Raw genomic sequence first — 17,913 nt, forward strand, 5'->3', positions numbered from 1 at the left:
GCGCAGTACAGGCCCTTCGGCCCTCGATGTTGCGCCGACCTGTGAAACCATCTGACCTACACTATTCCATTTTCATCCATATGTCTATCCAATGACCACTTAAATGCCCTTAAAGTTGGCGAGTCTACTACTGTTGCAGGCAGGGCGTTCCACGCCCCTACTACTCTCTGAGTAAAGAAACTACCTCTGACATCTGTCCTATATCTATCACCCCTCAACTTAAAGCTATGTCCCCTCGTGTTTGCCATCACCATCCGAGGAAAAAGACTCTCACTATCCACCCTATCTAACCCTCTGATTATCTTATATGTCTCTATTAAGTCACTTCTCCTCCTCCTTCTCTCCAACGAAAACAACCTCAAGTCCCTCAGCCTTTCCTCGTAAGACCTTCCCTCCATACCAGGCAACATCCTAGTAAATCTCCTCTGCACCCTTTCCATAGCTTCCACATCCTTCCTATAATGCAGTGACCAGAACTGCACGCAATACTCCAGGTGCGGTCTCACCAGAGTTTTGTACAGCTGCAGCATGACCTCGTGGCTCCTAAACTCGATCCCCCTACTAATAAAAGCTAACACACCATATGCCTTCTTAACAGCCCTATTAACCTGGGTAGCAACCTTCAGGGATTTATGCACCTGGACACCAAGATCTCTCTGTTCATCTACACTGCAAAGAATCTTCCCATTAGCCCAGTACTCTGCATTCCTGTTACTCCTTCCAAAGTGAATCACCTCGCACTTTTCCGCATTAAACTCCATTTGCCATCTCTCAGCCCAGCTCTGCAGCCTATCTATGTCCCTCTGAACCCTACAACATCCTTCGGCACTATCCACAACTCCACCGACCTTAGTGTCATCCGCAAATTTACTAACCCACCCTTCTACACCCTCATCCAGGTCATTTATAAAAATGACAAACAGCAGTGGCCCCAAAACAGATCCTTGCGGTACACCACTAGTAACTAAACTCCAGGATGAACATTTGCCATCAACCACCACCCTCTGTCTTCTTTCAGCTAGCCAATTTCTGATCCAAAGCTCTAAATCACCTTCAACCCCATACTTCCGTATTTTCTGCAATAGCCTACCATGGGGAACCTTATCAAACACCTTACTGAAATCCATATTGTGGCAAGTTGGATCCAAAATTGGCTCAGTGACAGGAAACAAAGGGTAGTGGTCGACAGATGTTTTTGCAAATGGAAAGTAGTTTTCAGTGGCATTCCACAGGGCTCAGTGTTGAGTCCCTTGCTATTTGTGGCACATATTAATAACTTGGACTTAAATGTGGGAGGTACGATTGGGAAATTTAAAGATGACACAGAAATTGGCCGTGTAGTTGATAGTGAAGAGGATAGCTGTAGACTCCAGAATGATATCAATTGTTCAGTTCAGTGGGCAGAAAAGTGGCAAATGGAATTCAATCCAGAGAAGTGTGAGGTAATACATTTGGGGAGGGTAAACAAAGCAAGGGAATACACAATAAATGGGAGGATATTGAGAGGAGTCGAACAAGTGAGAGACCTTGGAGTGCATGTCCACAGATCCCTGACGGTGGCAGGACAGGTAGATAGAATGGTGAAGAAGGCATATGGAATGCTTTCCTTTCTTGGCCGAGGTCTAGAATACAAAAGCAGGGATGTAATGCTGGAACTGTATAAAATGCTGGTTAGGCCACAGTTGGAGTATTACGTACAGTTCTGGTCACCACGTTACAGAAGGACATAATTTCTCGGGAAAGAGTACAGAGGAGATTTACGAGAATGTTGCCAGGGCTTGAAAGTTGCAGCTCTGAAGAAAGATTGGATCGGCTAGGGTTGTTTTCCTTAGAACAGAGGAGGCTGAGGGGTGACTTAATTGAGGTGTACAAAATTATGAGCGGCCTAGATAGAGTAGACAGGAAGGACCTGTTTCCCCTGGTGGAGAGGGACACAGATTTAAGGTGATTGGTCGAAGGATTAGAGGGGACACGAGGAAAAACTTTTTCACCCAGAGGGTGGTGGGTGTCTGAAATTCACTGCCCGGATCGGTGGTGGAGCAGAAACCCTCAACTCATTTAAAAGGTACCTGGACATGCACCTGAACTGCTGTAACCTGCAAGGCTACGGACCAGGTGCTGGAAGGTGGGATTAGACTGGGAGGCTAGTTTTTTCAGCTGGCGCAGACACGATGGGCAGAATTGCCTCCTTCTGTGCCGTAGATTTTCTATGGTTCTATCAACTTTGACCCTGAAAATGTGCGAGAGCCAATCCCCTAGGGATATCCTAATTTCGGGACCTGACATATCTGGGCCTTAGCCTCTTTCTGAGCAGATCCAATGAAGTTGCAGCAGACATTTGCAGGAACTGCCTTCTTCTTGGGCCAGCTTTTTTAGAATTTTAGTTCATGTTCAGTCACCTTAAAAATTCTTCAGCAATATTGCTACTTGAATGTTAGCACTAGCTTCATTGATATAATATTAATGTTTCATTACTAAATTAAATGTTAAAAAGTTTTGTCTAAACACTTTAAACTTTTTGGCCTTGAGCTTATGCTGCTTTATATAGTTGAATGATCGCTTAATGTATTTGTATGAAATTTCATTGCCAGCAATTTTAACAGAACCATTAATCTATTCAAACAAGTTAATGCCCATGGGAGTCATCAGACCGTGTACTCCAGAATTCCCTTCCAAATCTTTTCACCTTGCTACATTTCACCCCATTTAAAATAGCCTCCTCAAAAGTTACTTCTTTCAACATGGTCTGGTTGACATCCCCTAAACCCCCCTCCCAAGATTCTGCTCAATGTCTGTTGTCCCCAACACAAAAAGAGCGAGTTGCTGTTCATTGAAACAAAAGAATCTCATCATATGAGCATTTGGTGCAAATGTTGTACAGTGTAATTTCAAAACTTTTATTTCCACTCTGGCTTTTGTCTATCATGACCGTTTTTGTTGCCCTAGCTAAACCTTAGTTTTTTGTTTCTATATTTCCTCTTTTTCAAAATCAGTTATATATTCTTTGCATTCTAATATTTCCTCTATCGTATTTAATTGTTTATTTCTAAATATCAATTTTACTATCTCTTCATAGTCCTACCACTCTACTCCAGTTAACCAGGACCCAAACATTGATACCCTGACCAGCTGAAAGCCCAATTCAAAGGACAGGCTTAACAACCATTAAACTCTCAGAACATTAAATATGAGCTTGGTTGTGTCGCTGAAGTGACAAGCTTGATCTTTTGACACTGTGTCTGCATGATGTTGGACACTTGAGTTGCTTAATGAGCTCCTCAGCTGGCCAATGGAGGAGCACCTCCTGAAATAAATTACATCAGCAAGTATCCAATGGGCAACTTGTTCCCTTTTCTGCGCCAAACATTATTCTTCAATTGAGACAGCAATTTGCTCTCCACCAGGCAGCTTGATAACCATCTGCTGGGTGTTGATCAAAATCTACCCAAGTTCCCGCCCTCCGAAGGAGCACTCAGCTTTCACTTGGGCCTAGATGAGAACAGGAGCTTGTCTATCCCCGGGCAAGTGAATGTATAGAGCTTAACTCAACCACAACAGAAAACAGAATAGAAAGGATTAGTCAGGAAAAATGGACTTGGTAGCCACTTGACAAATGCATTTTTCAAAACTCAGAGATGGAAACAATCTGGCTTGGAAGGCACAACCAGGAAAACTTACCTCATGCACAGTACAGTATGAATATTACTGCGCACTCGTTTTGTGTATGCTGCCATCATATTGGCCTTGGTTGGTTGCTGCCCCAGGTCTTGAACAACTGGTTTCATTGCATTGAAGATTTCCTCCTGCTCATCAAAGATGTATAAATTTGGAACATCTCCTGAGTTTAGGATGTTGTTGACATCCTCTAAAAATGACTCATCTTTGATCTGTGGAAACAACAAATTACAAAAATTGGACTTTAAGTTGTCTGTCAAAAACTGTTTTTAAAAACATTTATTGTTGTTAGTTGTGGTGATTAAATCTGTCCAATCTCAGTCATCACCCAAGGGCAGAAATTACTTGTCAACGTAATCATATGAATACTTACATTGCTCGCATCAAATTCCTGTCCTTTCTATTTTAAACAGGTTTGCCTTTGGAGAAATTTGACACATGCACCATACATGCTTCTCGGAGAATGTCATCAATGGTACTTTCTAAACTTCTGGCTAAATTTAACCCCAAGGTATGAAGCTGTACATAAAAAACTAACTTGCAAATACTAGTCCAGAATTTACTGTTTGCCATATTTGTATACCAACATATTGAAATAACTGGTGTAACGGCTGTGTTGAAATACAGACACAAAAAAAGATTAATGTGAGTATACTTGAGTATTGCTGAAAATAGAGACATGTTGGTGAAGCTTTTCGTCTTGCACTCATCAGGACAATCCGCAAAACTACCAATGTAAGGGAAAACAGCAACTTTATACTGTATGAGAACAGAGTGCTGATTGGTTAGCAAGTGACTGCTGATTGGTGGAGGTGTTTCCATCGGGAACAGGGAGCTCGTTGTTTTGACTTGGAAAAGATATTTACAGAGAAGTGACAGGTCAAAATTTATAGAGGCCAGGAGGCTTGATTTCTGGAATGTTTTTGTTTCACTTTGAATTGTTACAAAAGACAGTTGTTTTTTGCCTGCCAAGAAAAAAAAACAGCTCATCTCTTTCTCTTCCTTTGAAAGAAACCCTGTGTGTCCTGTGTGTCAGTCTCCTCTTTCCTCAGATGCGTGAAGAAACCCTGCGTATTGAACTGTGGGAACTGAAACCCCTGTTGCCACATTTCTGATGTAAAGTCAATCTGAAGCCCCTGTAGCTACATTTCTTGGAAAGCCTACCCAAACTGATCTTCAACATCGCCTGGATTGAACTGTTCAAGGAAGATCCCAGTGACGGCCATCTATACGCATTTGGGATGCCAAACCAAAACAAAGGACATGTTTCCACATCTTCATTTTTTTTTTCTTCAAGAATGAGCAAGTATTCAGCTTAAGAGTTTTTTTTTGTAACAGAGCTCGATATAGAAATCCTTTTTGTTTTTCCGGTTAACCGGTGTACCTGTGTCTGTGTGCATGTGTGTGACTGTGAGGGGCTAAGGTAAAAAGGGAACTTTAATATTTCAATCTGTGTGTTTATGCTTCACTTCATTACTGATGAAAACTTGTTTCATAATAAACTGATAATCTTGTTGTTTATTAAAGACACCTGGTTGGTGTGTTTTGTTCTGGGATAATGTGACCTGTGGAGAAGTGGAACTAGAATAAACAGTGCACACCTCCCACCTCGGGCGTAACACTTCATATTTTGATTTTTATCAATGCAGAGTCCAAAAGACTGCAGGTATCTTTGGATGATATTTATCTCCTCCAAGTATCCTGTGTTCCAACAAAAATTTGTACAATCTGTAAACTAGGACAATGAGCTTACAATATTTTTGTCATGGCAATATAAACAGCAAGAATTCAGGGTTTGCTACTAAAAAGATTCCACTCACTCGCCTTTGGAATTAGAATTGTTCACATTGATAACTGTCTTTTCCAACATTTTGATAGAGATTGTTAGTTGGTGAGTCATGGGGGTGTGATGGATTGAGCAGTATCTGAGGTTAGTGGTGCAGTTGGTAGGATATGCCACTTGAAGATGAATTCACTGACTTTAACCATTCTTGTGAGGTCACTGAGATTCTTGCAGCATTGCATTCAGGTCCTAGGGGCTTAACTCCTAACACTGACCTTCATCACTTCTGCTCCCACAGCCTTTCAAGCATATGTCTGGAAGGCCTCCTGTGGAAACAGGAGATTTTTTTTCTTCGTTTGTGGGAGGTGGGCGTCACTGGTGAGGCTAGCATTTATTGCCCATCCCTAATTGCCCTTGAGAAGGTGGTGGTGAGCTGCCTTCTTGAACCGCTGCAGTCCTTGGGATGTAGGTACACCAACTGTGCTGTTAGGAAGGGAGTTCCAGGATTTTGACTCAGCGACAGTGAAGGAATGGCGATATAGTTCCAAGTCAGGATAGTGTGTGGCTTGGAGGGGAACTTGCAGGTGGTGGTGTTCCCATGCATCTGCTGCCCTTGTCCTTCTAGATGGTTGAGGTCGCAGGTTTGGAAGGTGCTGTCGAAGGAGCCTTGGTGAGTTGCTGCAGTGCATCTTGTAGATGGTACACACTGTGCATCAATGGAGAAAGTGAATGTTGAAGGTGGTGTATGGGGTGCCAATCAAGCAGGCTGCTTTGTCCTGGATGGTGTCAACCTTCTTGACTGTTGTTGGAGCTGCACCCATCCAGGCAAGTGGAGAATATTCCATCACACTCCCGACTTATGCCTTGTAGATGGTGGCAGGCATTGGGAAGACAGAATTCCCAGCCTCTGACCTGCTCTTACAGCCACAGCATTTATGTGGCAGGTCCAGTTCAGTTTCTAGTCAATGGTGACCCCCAGGATGTTGATAGTGGGGGATTCAGTGATGGAAATACCATTCAATGTCAAGGGGAGATGGTTAGATTCTCTCTTGTTTTGGATGATCATTGCCTGGCATTTGTGTGGTATGAATGTTACTCGCCACTTATCAGCGACAACCTGGTGTTGTCCAGGTCTTTAGTATCTGAGGAGTTGTGAATGGTGCTGAACATTGTGTAATCATCAGTGAACATCCCCACTTCTGACCTTATGATGGAGGTAAGGCCCTTGATGGAGCAGCTGAAGATGGTTGGGCCGAGGACACTACCCTGAGGAACTCCTGCAGTGACATCCTGGGACTGAGATGATTGACCTCCAACAACCACGACCATCTTCCTTTGCACTAGGTATGACTCCAAACAGCGGAGAGTTTCCCCGATTCCCATTGACTCCAGTTTTGCTATGGCTCCTTGATGCCATACTCAGTCAAATGCTGCCTTGATGTCAAGGGCAGTCACTCTCACCTCACCTCTGGAGTTCAGCTCTTTTGTCCATGTTTGGACCAAGGCTGTAATAAGGTCAGAAGCTGAGTGGCTCTGGCAGAACCCAACTAAGTGTCAGTGAGCAGGTTATTGCTGAGCAAGTGCCGCTTGATAACACTGTTGATGAACCATCAATTTGCAGATGATCGGCAGTAGACTGATGGGGCGGTAATTGACCCGGATGGATTTATCCTGCTTTTTGTTCACAGGACATACCTGGGCATTTTTCCACATTGCTGGGTAGATGCCAATGTTGTAGCTGTACTGGAACAGCTTGGCTAGGGGTGCGGCTAGTTCTGGAGCACAAGTCTTCAGGACTATTGCCTGAATGTTGTCGGGGCCCATAGCCTTTGCAGTATCCAGTGCCTTCAGCCTATTCTCATGGAGTGAATTGGATTGGCTGAAGACTGGCATCAATGATGCATGGGACTTCAGGAGGAGACCGAGATGGATCATCCACTTGGCACCTTTGGCTGAAGATGGATGCCATTGCTTCAGCCTTGTCCTTTGCACTTATGTGCTGGGCTCCCCCACCATTGAGGATGGGGATATTTGTGGAGCCTCCTCCTCCTGTCAGTTGTTTAATTGTCCATCACCATTCACAGCTGGATGTGGCAGGACTGCAGAGCTTAGATCTTATCTGTTCATTGTGGGATCGCTTAACCTTGTATATTGCAAGCTGCTTCTGCTGTTTGGCATGCAAGTAGTCCTGTGTTGTAGCTTGACCAAGCTGACATCTGATTTTTAGATATGCATGGTGCTGCTCCTGGCATGCCCTCCTACACTCTTCATTGAACCAGCTTGATGGTAATGGTAGAGTGGGGGATATGCCAGGCCATGAGGTTACAGCTTTTGGTTTAATACAATTCTGCTGCTGCTGATGGCCCACAGCGCCTCATGGATGCCCAGTTTTGAGTTGCTAGATCTGTTTGAAATCTATCCCATTTAGCATGGTGGTAGTGCCACACAACACGATGATGGGTACCCTCAATGTGAAGATGGGACTTCATCTCCACAAGGATTTTGCGGTGGTCACTCCTACCAATACTGTCATGGGCAGATGCTTCTGCAACACGTAGATTAGTGAGGATGAGATCAAGTTGAGTTTTCCCTCTTTTTGGTTCCCTAACCATCTGCTACTGACCCAGTCTAGCAGCTATGTCCTTTAGGATTCAGCCAGCGTGATCAGTAGTGGTGCTACTGAGCCACTCTTGATGAGGGACATTGAAGTCCACAACCAGAATACATTTTGTACTCTCAATGCTTCTTCCAATTGTTCAACATGGAGAACCACTGATTCATCAGCTAGGGCGGGGGTGGGGGAGGTGGTGCAGGTAGGTGGTAACCAGCAGGAGATTTCTGTGCCCATGTTTGACCTGATGCCATGAGACTTCGTGGGGTCCGGTGTCAATGTTGAGGACTTCTAGGGGCAACTCCCTCCGACTGTATATCACTGTATGCCACCTCTGGTGGATCTGTCCTGCCAGTGGGACAGGACATACCCAGGGATGGTGATGGTGGTGTCTGGGACATTGTCTGCAAAATATGATTCCATGAGTATGACTATGTCAGGCTGTTGCTTAACTAGCCTGTGGGACAGCTCTCCCAATTTTGGCACAAGCCCCCAGATATAAGTAAGGAGGACTTTGCAGGATTGACAGGGCTGTGTTTGCCATTTTCGTTTCCAGCGGCTAGGCCAATGCCGTGTGGTCCATCCGGTTTCATTCCTTTTTTTAGACTTTGTAGCGGTTTGATACAACTGACTGTCTTGCTCGGCCATTTCAGAGGGCGTTTAAGAGTCAACCACATTGCTGTGGATCTGAAGTCACATGTCAGCCAGACCAGGTAAGGATGGCAGATTTCCTTCCCTCTAGGACATTAGTGAACCAGATGGGTTTTTAGAACAATTGACAATAGTTTCTTAGTCACCATTAGACTAGCTTTTAATTCCAGATTTATCAATTGAATTCAAATTCCACCATCTGCTGTGGTGAGATTCAGACCCATGTCCCCAGAGCATAAGCCTGGGGTTACTAGTCTAGTGACATGACCGCTGTGCCACCGCCTCCCCGCCAAACTATTCCTCCTTCCCATGTCCTCCACCAAGGCCTCCAAGTGCAGTGCCCAAAAATCTTGGAGCAGGCTCCTTCTAATATTGTGCCATTCCTCAGTGTTTCCCAGGTCACAATGCACATCCCTTTTAAGAGGTTGTTACAAAAATACTTCCATCTTTTGTTAAATTTTCGAGGACTTGTATTTAAATTGTGGAAATGGATTCATTTTTTGGAGGCTGAAGATTTCATAGTTACTGGACTCTTTTTTAAAGTTCACCGAGGGCCACTTGAGATGCTGGCGTTGAAAACAATCTTTTGCTAGAAATCTTGTGATTTAAGATAAATAAACAAAAGAAACTTTGGACTTCGGGGAGATGTTGACAGAGAAGTGACAATGCAAGATTTATGAGGGTCAGGGAGTTTTTGACCTGCTGTTTGGAGTTTCGCTTTTGGAGAGATTGTTTATGATTTTGCTTTGGACAGAATTGGGGGTGTGAATAGTGTTAAAAAAAACAGTTGGAGAAAACCTGCCAAGGGAGCAAACCCCTACTCAGCCTGTTCCATCTCTTTGAAAAGCCTGCCAGCTTTTCGTCCTCTTTAAGAAGCCCTGAGAAGAAAGTATAAGAAACAGACTGAAACTGATGTCACATTTCTCCTGAAAGGCCTGCCAAACTGATTCTCAACACTGCCTGAAAAGAAAAGAACTGTTCTAGGAAGATTCCAGTGACAGCTGTCTATATATATTTGGGATGCCAAACCAAAAATAAGACATCGGACATCTTTCCACATCTTCTCCTTTTTCTTCAAGAAATAACAAGTATTTGGCCAAAGTATTCTTTTTCTGGGTTTTTTTGTAATAGAGCTCTAAAGAGAAAATTTCTTTTTTTTAAGTTAACCGGTATGTGTGTGTATGTGTGCGTGTGAGAGAGGGGGCTAAGGTAAAAGGAAACTTTCATATTTCAATCTGTGCTTTAATGCTTTGCTTCATTACTGGTTATGTCTTGTTTTATAATAACTAATAATTTTGTCATTTATTAACGAAACCTGATTGGTGTATTTTATTCTGGGATAAAAATAGAGTCTATGATTGACCATATCGGTAACTGGGTAAACATTTAAATATATGTTGTAACCTGTGGAGAAGTGGAACTAGAAACGATAGTATACTCCTCCCATCTTGGTCGTAACAAGATGCAATCTAGCTTTAAGCAGTGCAGGGTGGCTTTAAGTGGTGCTAGCCATTCACAATATTGTCCATGTGCTGATGTGTCCAGTCAATTAGCAGCACAGGTAGCGCTGCCTAGATGCTGAAATCATTGAAATGAGCAGGCAACGTGGGCACAGGTTAATCACACATTGTGATCCCTGCACTCATTTTCAGGGGCCATCAAATTTAATCCCCTTAAGGTGAAATAGCATTCAGTTTTTGTGGGTCATCTCATCTGTTCAATTATTCACTGCACCAGCTGCAGATTTAGATGGATGCAAGGACCACATTTGTAGTGAGAATAGAACATTGCACTGAGGTGAAGTTTAATAAAATACATATGATTATAAGGAAAGAATAGGGGGCAATAATGTTTATAGACTTTGAAACGCTCAAAAGTCATCTCAACCCATTGACAGCCTTTGCTGAGGTTGAAGGGGAAGAAGTTAAGGCGTAAAAGGCTAACATGAAGGTAAAGGTAATGCAATGTGCAGGTATGAAGGTGTTGTCGCCTTCCAAATCCATGGCCATCTTTCCTGAAAACAGTGTTTTGATCCCTCCAATCAGGTTTCCATCCCTGCCTCAATACTAAAATGGCTCTTACCAAAGTAACAAATGACATCCTAATGTAACTTTGAGCATGGTAAACTATCCCTTCTCATTCTTCTTGACTTGTCTGCATCCTTTGATACAGTTAACCACACCATCCTCCTCCAACGTCTCTCCCTTTCATTCAGCTGGGTGGGACTGCCCTCGTCTGGTTTCATTATTTATCCAGCTGCAGCCAGAGAATCAGCTGCAGAGACTTCTCTTCCTGCTCCTGCTCCATTAACCTCTAGAGTTCCCAGAGGATTTATCGTTGGCCCCCTCCTATTTATCATCTAAATGCTGCCCCTTGGCAACATCACCTGACAGCACATCAGGTTCTACATGTACCCTAACAACACCAGCTCTCTCAACCCTTCCACTGTATCTAAATTGTCAGTCTGTTTTTCTTACATGGAGTAATGGATGAGCAGAAATTTCCTCCAACTAAATATTGGGAAGACTGAAGTAATTGCCTTTGGTGCCCACCATAAACTCCATTCCCTTGCCACCAGCTCCATTCCTTTCCCTGTGACTGAACCAGACTTTGGTGTTGTGTTTGACTCTGAGGTAAACTTCCAACCACATATCTGCTCTAGCCTCCGTAATAATGCCCGACTCCATCCCTGCCTTAGCTCTTCTGCTGCTAAAACCTCATCCATGCCTTTGTTACCTCCAGACTTGGTTATTGTAATACACTCCTGGCCAGCTTCCCATCTTCCACCCTCCATAAACTTCAGTTCATCCAAAACTCTGTTGCTTGCATTCTAACTCACACCAAGTCCTGTTCACTGATCAACCCTGTGATTGTTGACCTACTTGACCCTGGTTGAGCAACACCTTGATTTTAAAATTCTCATCTTTGCTTTCAAATCCCTCCATGGCCTCAGCCCTCCCTATTTCTGTAACCTCCTCCAGCCCTACAACTCACTGAGATCTCTGTGCTCCTCCAACTCTGGCCTCTTGCACATCCCCAATTTAATTGCTCCACCTTTGGAGGCCATGCCTTCAGCTGCTGAAGCCCTAAGCTCTGAAATTCCTACCCTAGACCTTTCCACCTCTCTACCACTTCTTCCTCCTTTAAGATGCTCCTCAAAACCTACCTCTTTGTCCAAGCCTTTGTTCATCTGCACTGATATCACCTTATGTGGCTTGGTGTTAAAAATTGTTTGATAACACTTGTGTGAAGCACCTTGTGACATTTTACAATGGTAAAGACTGTGAAGACAGTTTCTCACACTCATTGCAAGGTTAGTCCAACAATGCCTGAAAATATGTTAGTGATATTTTGGCAGGTGACCAGTGAGGTCTGGTCACCTCTTGACTGCAGAAGTTGGTGTGTGAATACTAGTGGATGGTCACAGAGCACCCCTCATTTAGCCTGACTTAGCTAGCAGCCCTCTTCACATCAGACAGAAGTATTCCCTTTAAGATAGTCATTGTTGCCGGTAGCGATGGATGAGATAAAGCAAGCAACATCCATTGATGCAAAGGCTCATGAAAACCTAACTACGAGGAGGAAAATTTGAAAATGAAGTGAAATGGTGCAAAAATGGCAATAACACTGTAGAATGATTGTTCTTAGTAGGTGCTTTGAAACTGTATACAGTTAGGCACAGAAACACCCCAGATGCTCAATATTGATAGGTGAGATTTGCAGTTGGCACTACTCCCGTGTGAAATTGGAAGACAACATTGAAGGCATATGTACATCACTTCCATGTCAACAAGTTGTGACGTTCCACTTATTTTAGGAGGTAGCTTCCTCCAACCTCAAATAATTCTTCTACATGCGTGTTCTGTCTATGGAGCTCATGCTGTGAGAAGCAGAGGCACTATCTAGTAATTGTAGCCTGGAAATTTCTGTGATATCACTGATATAAAGTAACTTTCTCCACTGGGTAAATGGAGTAGCAAAACCGCTTATTTTAAATGGCTAAATACCTCTGTTAAAATAGCAGAGTGTGATTGGGTACGATTGTTCATACAGTCATTACCAGGCCTTTTTTTAAAGTTATTTTGTCTGCTTTAATTTTAACAAAGTGCATTACAGAGTAACATGGCGCTTGATACGAGGTTAAGAGCCTTAGAATGTTTTATTACGTTAAAGGTGCTATATAATTATAAGTTGTTGTTGTTGTCGTTGACTAACTCTATATCAATGTTACTTTCTCAATTCAAAAAAGATACCTGTGTGTCTACAAAAAGGAAGGTGAGCTGTTGGTACTGTATTCCTGCTTTCATCAGGATCCCTTTGATGTCATCTCTCCATTCTGTTGGTCCATAATTTTTGGAAAGTTCAATTTGAAAACATTCAAATTCAGCCCTGGCAGAAAAAAAGTGGATATTTTTTAAATCACTGAAACAAAAAGACCTTTTAATTTCACGTGTTGGCAGGTTGGCACATGCACAATTTCAATAAATAAAATAGATTCAGGCAGTGGAGACCTACAACAGTAAATGTAGTATAAAGGTATCAAAGGGTAATCTTGAGAGAATGTAAAGATTAGCGCTCACCAGGATGAGGTAAGAAATCATGTGGGAGAGACTCGAGAACAGTTATAGTGTGGCCTTTGAAGGAGACAAACAGGCTAGTGTGGAGTGTATACAGTTATTATGCAATAAAGATTAATGTTTAACAGTACAGTCTAAGAACCCCTCTGGCTAGACTCTATATGGTGGCAGCACAACAAACCAAATATATAACATAGTGAACAGCACTGGAAGTGAAGTCCTACACCCAGAAGAGAAAATTTGAAGTGAGAAGAGAAGAGACTTTAAAACAAGTAGCTGAAGAGAAAAAACAAACTATATACTTCAGAAGGCAGAGAAAAGCTCCAGAGAACTGAAGCGTGGCTGAAAAGCATGCAATCGGGAAATTGTGCCAAGAACGAGAAATCCCGGTAAAACAAAAGCCTTTGAAGAGCTGAAATTTTCTATAGGCTCCATGTGAGCGAGAGAAAAAAAAAGGGGAAAACACTAACCCTCACTTGGGCTGAACGCGAGGGCGGAGAACGAGAAAAACCCTGAAAAGTACACAAACTGAAAAGAAGTCTGATAGCAAAGAGAAAAAAAAGCGCGGGGTGGCACAGTGACGCAGTGGTTAGCACTGCAGCCTCATAGCTCCAGGGACCCAGGTTTGATTCTGGGAACTGCCTGTGCGGAGTTTGCAAGTTCTCCCTGTGACCGCGTGGGTTTTCGCCGGGTGCTCCGGTTTCCTCCCACAGCCAAAGACTTGCAGGCTGATAGGTAAATTGGCCATTGTAAATTGCCCCTAGTGTAGGTAGGTGATATGGGATTACTGCAGGGATAGTATAAATGGGTGGTTGTTGGTCGGCACAGACTCGGTGGGCTGAAGGGCCTGTTTCAGTGCTGTATCTCTAAAAAAAAACCTCCATACATAGTCGAGTCTCCATTAACACAGACAAGTTGAGAAAAAAAATCATTAAAGCAGGCAAGCTTGAAGAAAGTAAATAAATTCTAGCTCAAAAAAATCAAAGGGGAAAACCCTTGAACTGTCTATTAAACAGCGCTGTCAATTCCAATAGACAGCATAAAGAATGAAATATATTACATAGTGAACAGTACTGGGATTGAAGTCCTATGCTCAGAAGAGAAAATTTGAAGCAAAAATTGTCCTTCAGACAGAAGAGAAGAAACTTTAAAACAAGTAGCTGAAGAGAAAAAAACAAAGAAGGCAGAGAAAAGCTCCATAGAATGGAAGCGTGGCTGAAGAGCAGCGATTGGGTGAGTCATTGTGCCGACAACGATCGAGAAATCCTGGTAAACATGTAAATGAACTGCTTAAGCAAAGGGAAAGTCCCTACCAGAGTCTTAAAAAACAGGGAATGCTGTCAAGCACCTGCTACACTCCATCAAAGCAAACTAGCCTGAAAAAAGGTGTTTCTTACAGGGGAACATTGTAAAAAGTCTATAAAATTTTAAAAAATAGATCAAAATTTGGGGGTGCCAGAGAATGCCAAAAGTCACAAAGGATCCAATCAGACTCAAAACTGGGAACTATGGAGGAAAAGGTTCCTCAATAATAGAACTGCATTGAAATTGGACAGCAAGTCCAAAACAGAGCAAGTGAATACATTATTATATTTAATTGGTGCTGTAGTTGATGATATAATAGCAAGACAATGTATAGATGAAAAATCAGCCAAATGCAATTGGTGTAGTAATAACAGACCAATCATCTGAGCTTAGAAAAGACCTTGGTACAAGAAACCTCCTGCAACTATTCAGTTCCTTCACCAGAGGGCTGAGCAAGGGGCACCAGGGTGGGGAAGCGAAAGACACCTCTCAACCCTGTCAGTGATGTGGTGCAGCAAAAACTTCGCACAGGGACAAATAATGTCCCGCCAATAGAGCAGAATGCATTTATTGCAGAAAAATGGGGCATTTCAGTAAGATGTGATGAAATAAAATCTCGACTACCTCAATCTCTATTGGAAAAGTAGGTAAGAATAGAGAGGTAATTGAAGTTAAGCAGCCTCCTGCAGCACACCAATCGAAATATTTTCTGGGCGGGATCAGTGATCCGAAACAAGCATTTTGGTCAGCAAACGAATATGGCAATGGACATATCACTAACTTCAAACTCGACACAGAAGCAAGTGTGATGGTTCTGTCAGATAAAGAGCAGTGGCATTCCACACACATTCTGCAACCAACCGAAACTCAGTTACACGCCCCAGGAGGTATTGTACTTGAAGTAAAGGGGAAGTTCCAATCAATGCTTCAATATAAGGGGAAGCAGGTATTAGAAACACTGTATGTCCGAAGAAATCAGGAGTTCTAACTCTTAAGTAGAAGAGTTTGTATTGACCTTCATATTATAAGGAAAGTTGAAGAAGATTGTCAAGAAGAATCCAGGAGCCAGTACAGAGGGCGAGCCCCCGACCTGACCACTGCAGAGAGACCAGATTCTGCCAGAGAGCCCGCACAACGCAGCACAGCCCGCCATGCTGCTCAAAGATTACCAGAGAGAGAAAGAGGAATGCAGTAAGTTCCTACAGGAGTGCTACACGGACAGAGTACTTGGGAAGAAGCAAGTCCAACAAAATTGTCAGGTACACAGACAAGATCAAAGAGAAGCACTAATTTTGACTCATTTCCCAACTAGACTATGTCAATAGATTTATTTTTCTTTGAGGGAAGATCCTATCTAATTATAGTTGATTACTTCTCAAAATGGATCGAAGTTAAGTGGATGTACAAAACAACAACTGAAGGAGCCACCAGAGTTTTATAAGCAGTTTTTGTAACTCTTAGTATATCTGATCAGATAGTATCCGACAATGGCTATGGGCCCTGACAATATTCCGGTAATAGTACTGAAGACTTGTGCTCCAGAACTAGCAGCACCCCTAGTACAGTTCTAGTACAGCTACAGCTGTGGAAAATTGCCCAGGTATGTGCTGTCCACAAAAGAGCAGGACAAGTCCAACCCAGCCAATTACCGCCCCATCAGTGTACTCTCAATCATCAGTAAAGTGATGGAAGGTGTCATCAACAGTGCTATCAAGCAGCACTTGCTTAGCAATAACCTGCTCAGTGACGCTCAGTTTGGGTTCCGCCAGGGCCACTCAGCTCCTGACCTCATTACAGCCTTGGTTCAAACATGGACAAAAGAGCGGAACTCAAGAGGTGAGGTGAGACTGCCCTTGACATTTAGGCAGTATTTGACCGAGTATGGTATCAAGGAGCCCGAGCAAAACTGAAGTCAATGGGAATCAGGGGAAAACTCTCCGCTGGTTGGAGTCATACCTAGCGCAAAGGAAGGTGGTTGCGGTTGTTGGAGGTCAATCATCTCAGTCCCAGGACATCACTGCAGGAGTTCCTCAAGGGAGTGTCCTCAGCCCAACAATCTTCAGCATGACCTTCCTTCAATCATAAGATCAGAAATGGGGATGTTCGCTGATGGTTGCACAATGTTCAGCACCATTCGCGACTCCTCAGATACTGAAGCAATCCGTGTAGAAATGCAGCAAGACCTGGACAATATCCAGGCTTGGGGGGATGATAACTGGTGAGTAACATTTGCACCACACAAGTGCCAGGCAATGACCATCTCCAACAAGAGAGAATCTAACCATTTTCCCTTGACATTCAATGGCATTACCATCGCCGAATTCCCCACTATCAACATCCTAGGAGCTACCATTGACCAGAAACTGAACTGGAGTAGCCACATAAATACAGTAGCTACAAGAACAGGTCAGAGGCTAGGAATCCTGTGGCAAGTAACTCACCTCCTGACTCCCCAAAGCCTGTCCACCATCTACAAGGCACAAAGCAGAAGTGTGATAGAATACTCTCCACTTGCCTGGATGGGTGCAGTTCCAACAACACTCAAGAAGCTCAACACCATCCAGGACAAAGCAGCCCGCTTGATTGACATCCCATCCACAAACATTCACTCCCTCACCACCGACGCACAGTGGCAGCAGTGTGTAACATCTACAAGATGCACTGCAGCAACGCACCAAGGCTCCTTCGACAGCACCTTCCCAAACCCCGACCTCTACCACCTAGAAGGACAAGGGCAAAAAATGCATGGGACACCACCACCTGCAAGTTCCCTCCAAGTCACACACCATCCTGACTTGGAACTATATTGCCATCCCTTCACTGTCGCTGGGTCAAAACCCTGGAACTCCCTTCCTAACAGCACTGTGGGCATACCTACCGCACATGGACTGCAACGGTTCAAGAAGGCAGCTCACCACCACCTTCTCAAGAGTAATCAAGGATGGGCAATAAATGCTGGCTTAGCCAGCGATGCCCATGTCCCATGAATGAATAAAAAAAAAGAAAAAAATGGACCAAAATCTGCAAACCATTACTTCACGCACTTTGCAGAAGAATGTGGATTTGTTCACCTAACAGGCTCTCCGAAGTACCCACAATCAAATGGAGAAGCTGAGCGAGCATTCAGAACCATTAAAGCTATGGTGAAGAAATGTCAAGATTTCCAATTAGCATGACTGACATACAGAACAACTCCATTATTGTTCAGATTAGCGCCATCACAACTCCTTATGGGAAGAAAACTTCGAACGCAATTTCCAATTCTACCCAAGAAATTCCTTCCAGGATTGCAAAGCAAGGATTATCAGAAA

At 43.4% G+C, this 17,913-nt stretch overlaps 1 protein-coding gene across 1 annotated transcript in view; it reads right to left on the reverse strand.

Annotated features, from left to right (window-relative positions):
* dnah1 (dynein, axonemal, heavy chain 1) overlaps positions 1 to 17,913 on the reverse strand; it is a 697,254-nt gene that overhangs the window by 221,166 nt on the left and 458,175 nt on the right. The window contains exons 49-50 of the mRNA XM_068051405.1: positions 12,974 to 13,109; positions 3,679 to 3,887 (exon numbers count right to left, since the gene is read on the reverse strand). Of these exons, the coding sequence (XP_067907506.1) occupies positions 3,679 to 3,887; positions 12,974 to 13,109 (345 nt within the window). The remainder of the gene's footprint in view (positions 1 to 3,678; positions 3,888 to 12,973; positions 13,110 to 17,913) is intronic.

The sequence above is a fragment of the Heterodontus francisci genome, chromosome 19, assembly GCF_036365525.1.
Source record: "Heterodontus francisci isolate sHetFra1 chromosome 19, sHetFra1.hap1, whole genome shotgun sequence".
Taxonomy (NCBI): Eukaryota; Metazoa; Chordata; class Chondrichthyes; order Heterodontiformes; family Heterodontidae; genus Heterodontus; species Heterodontus francisci.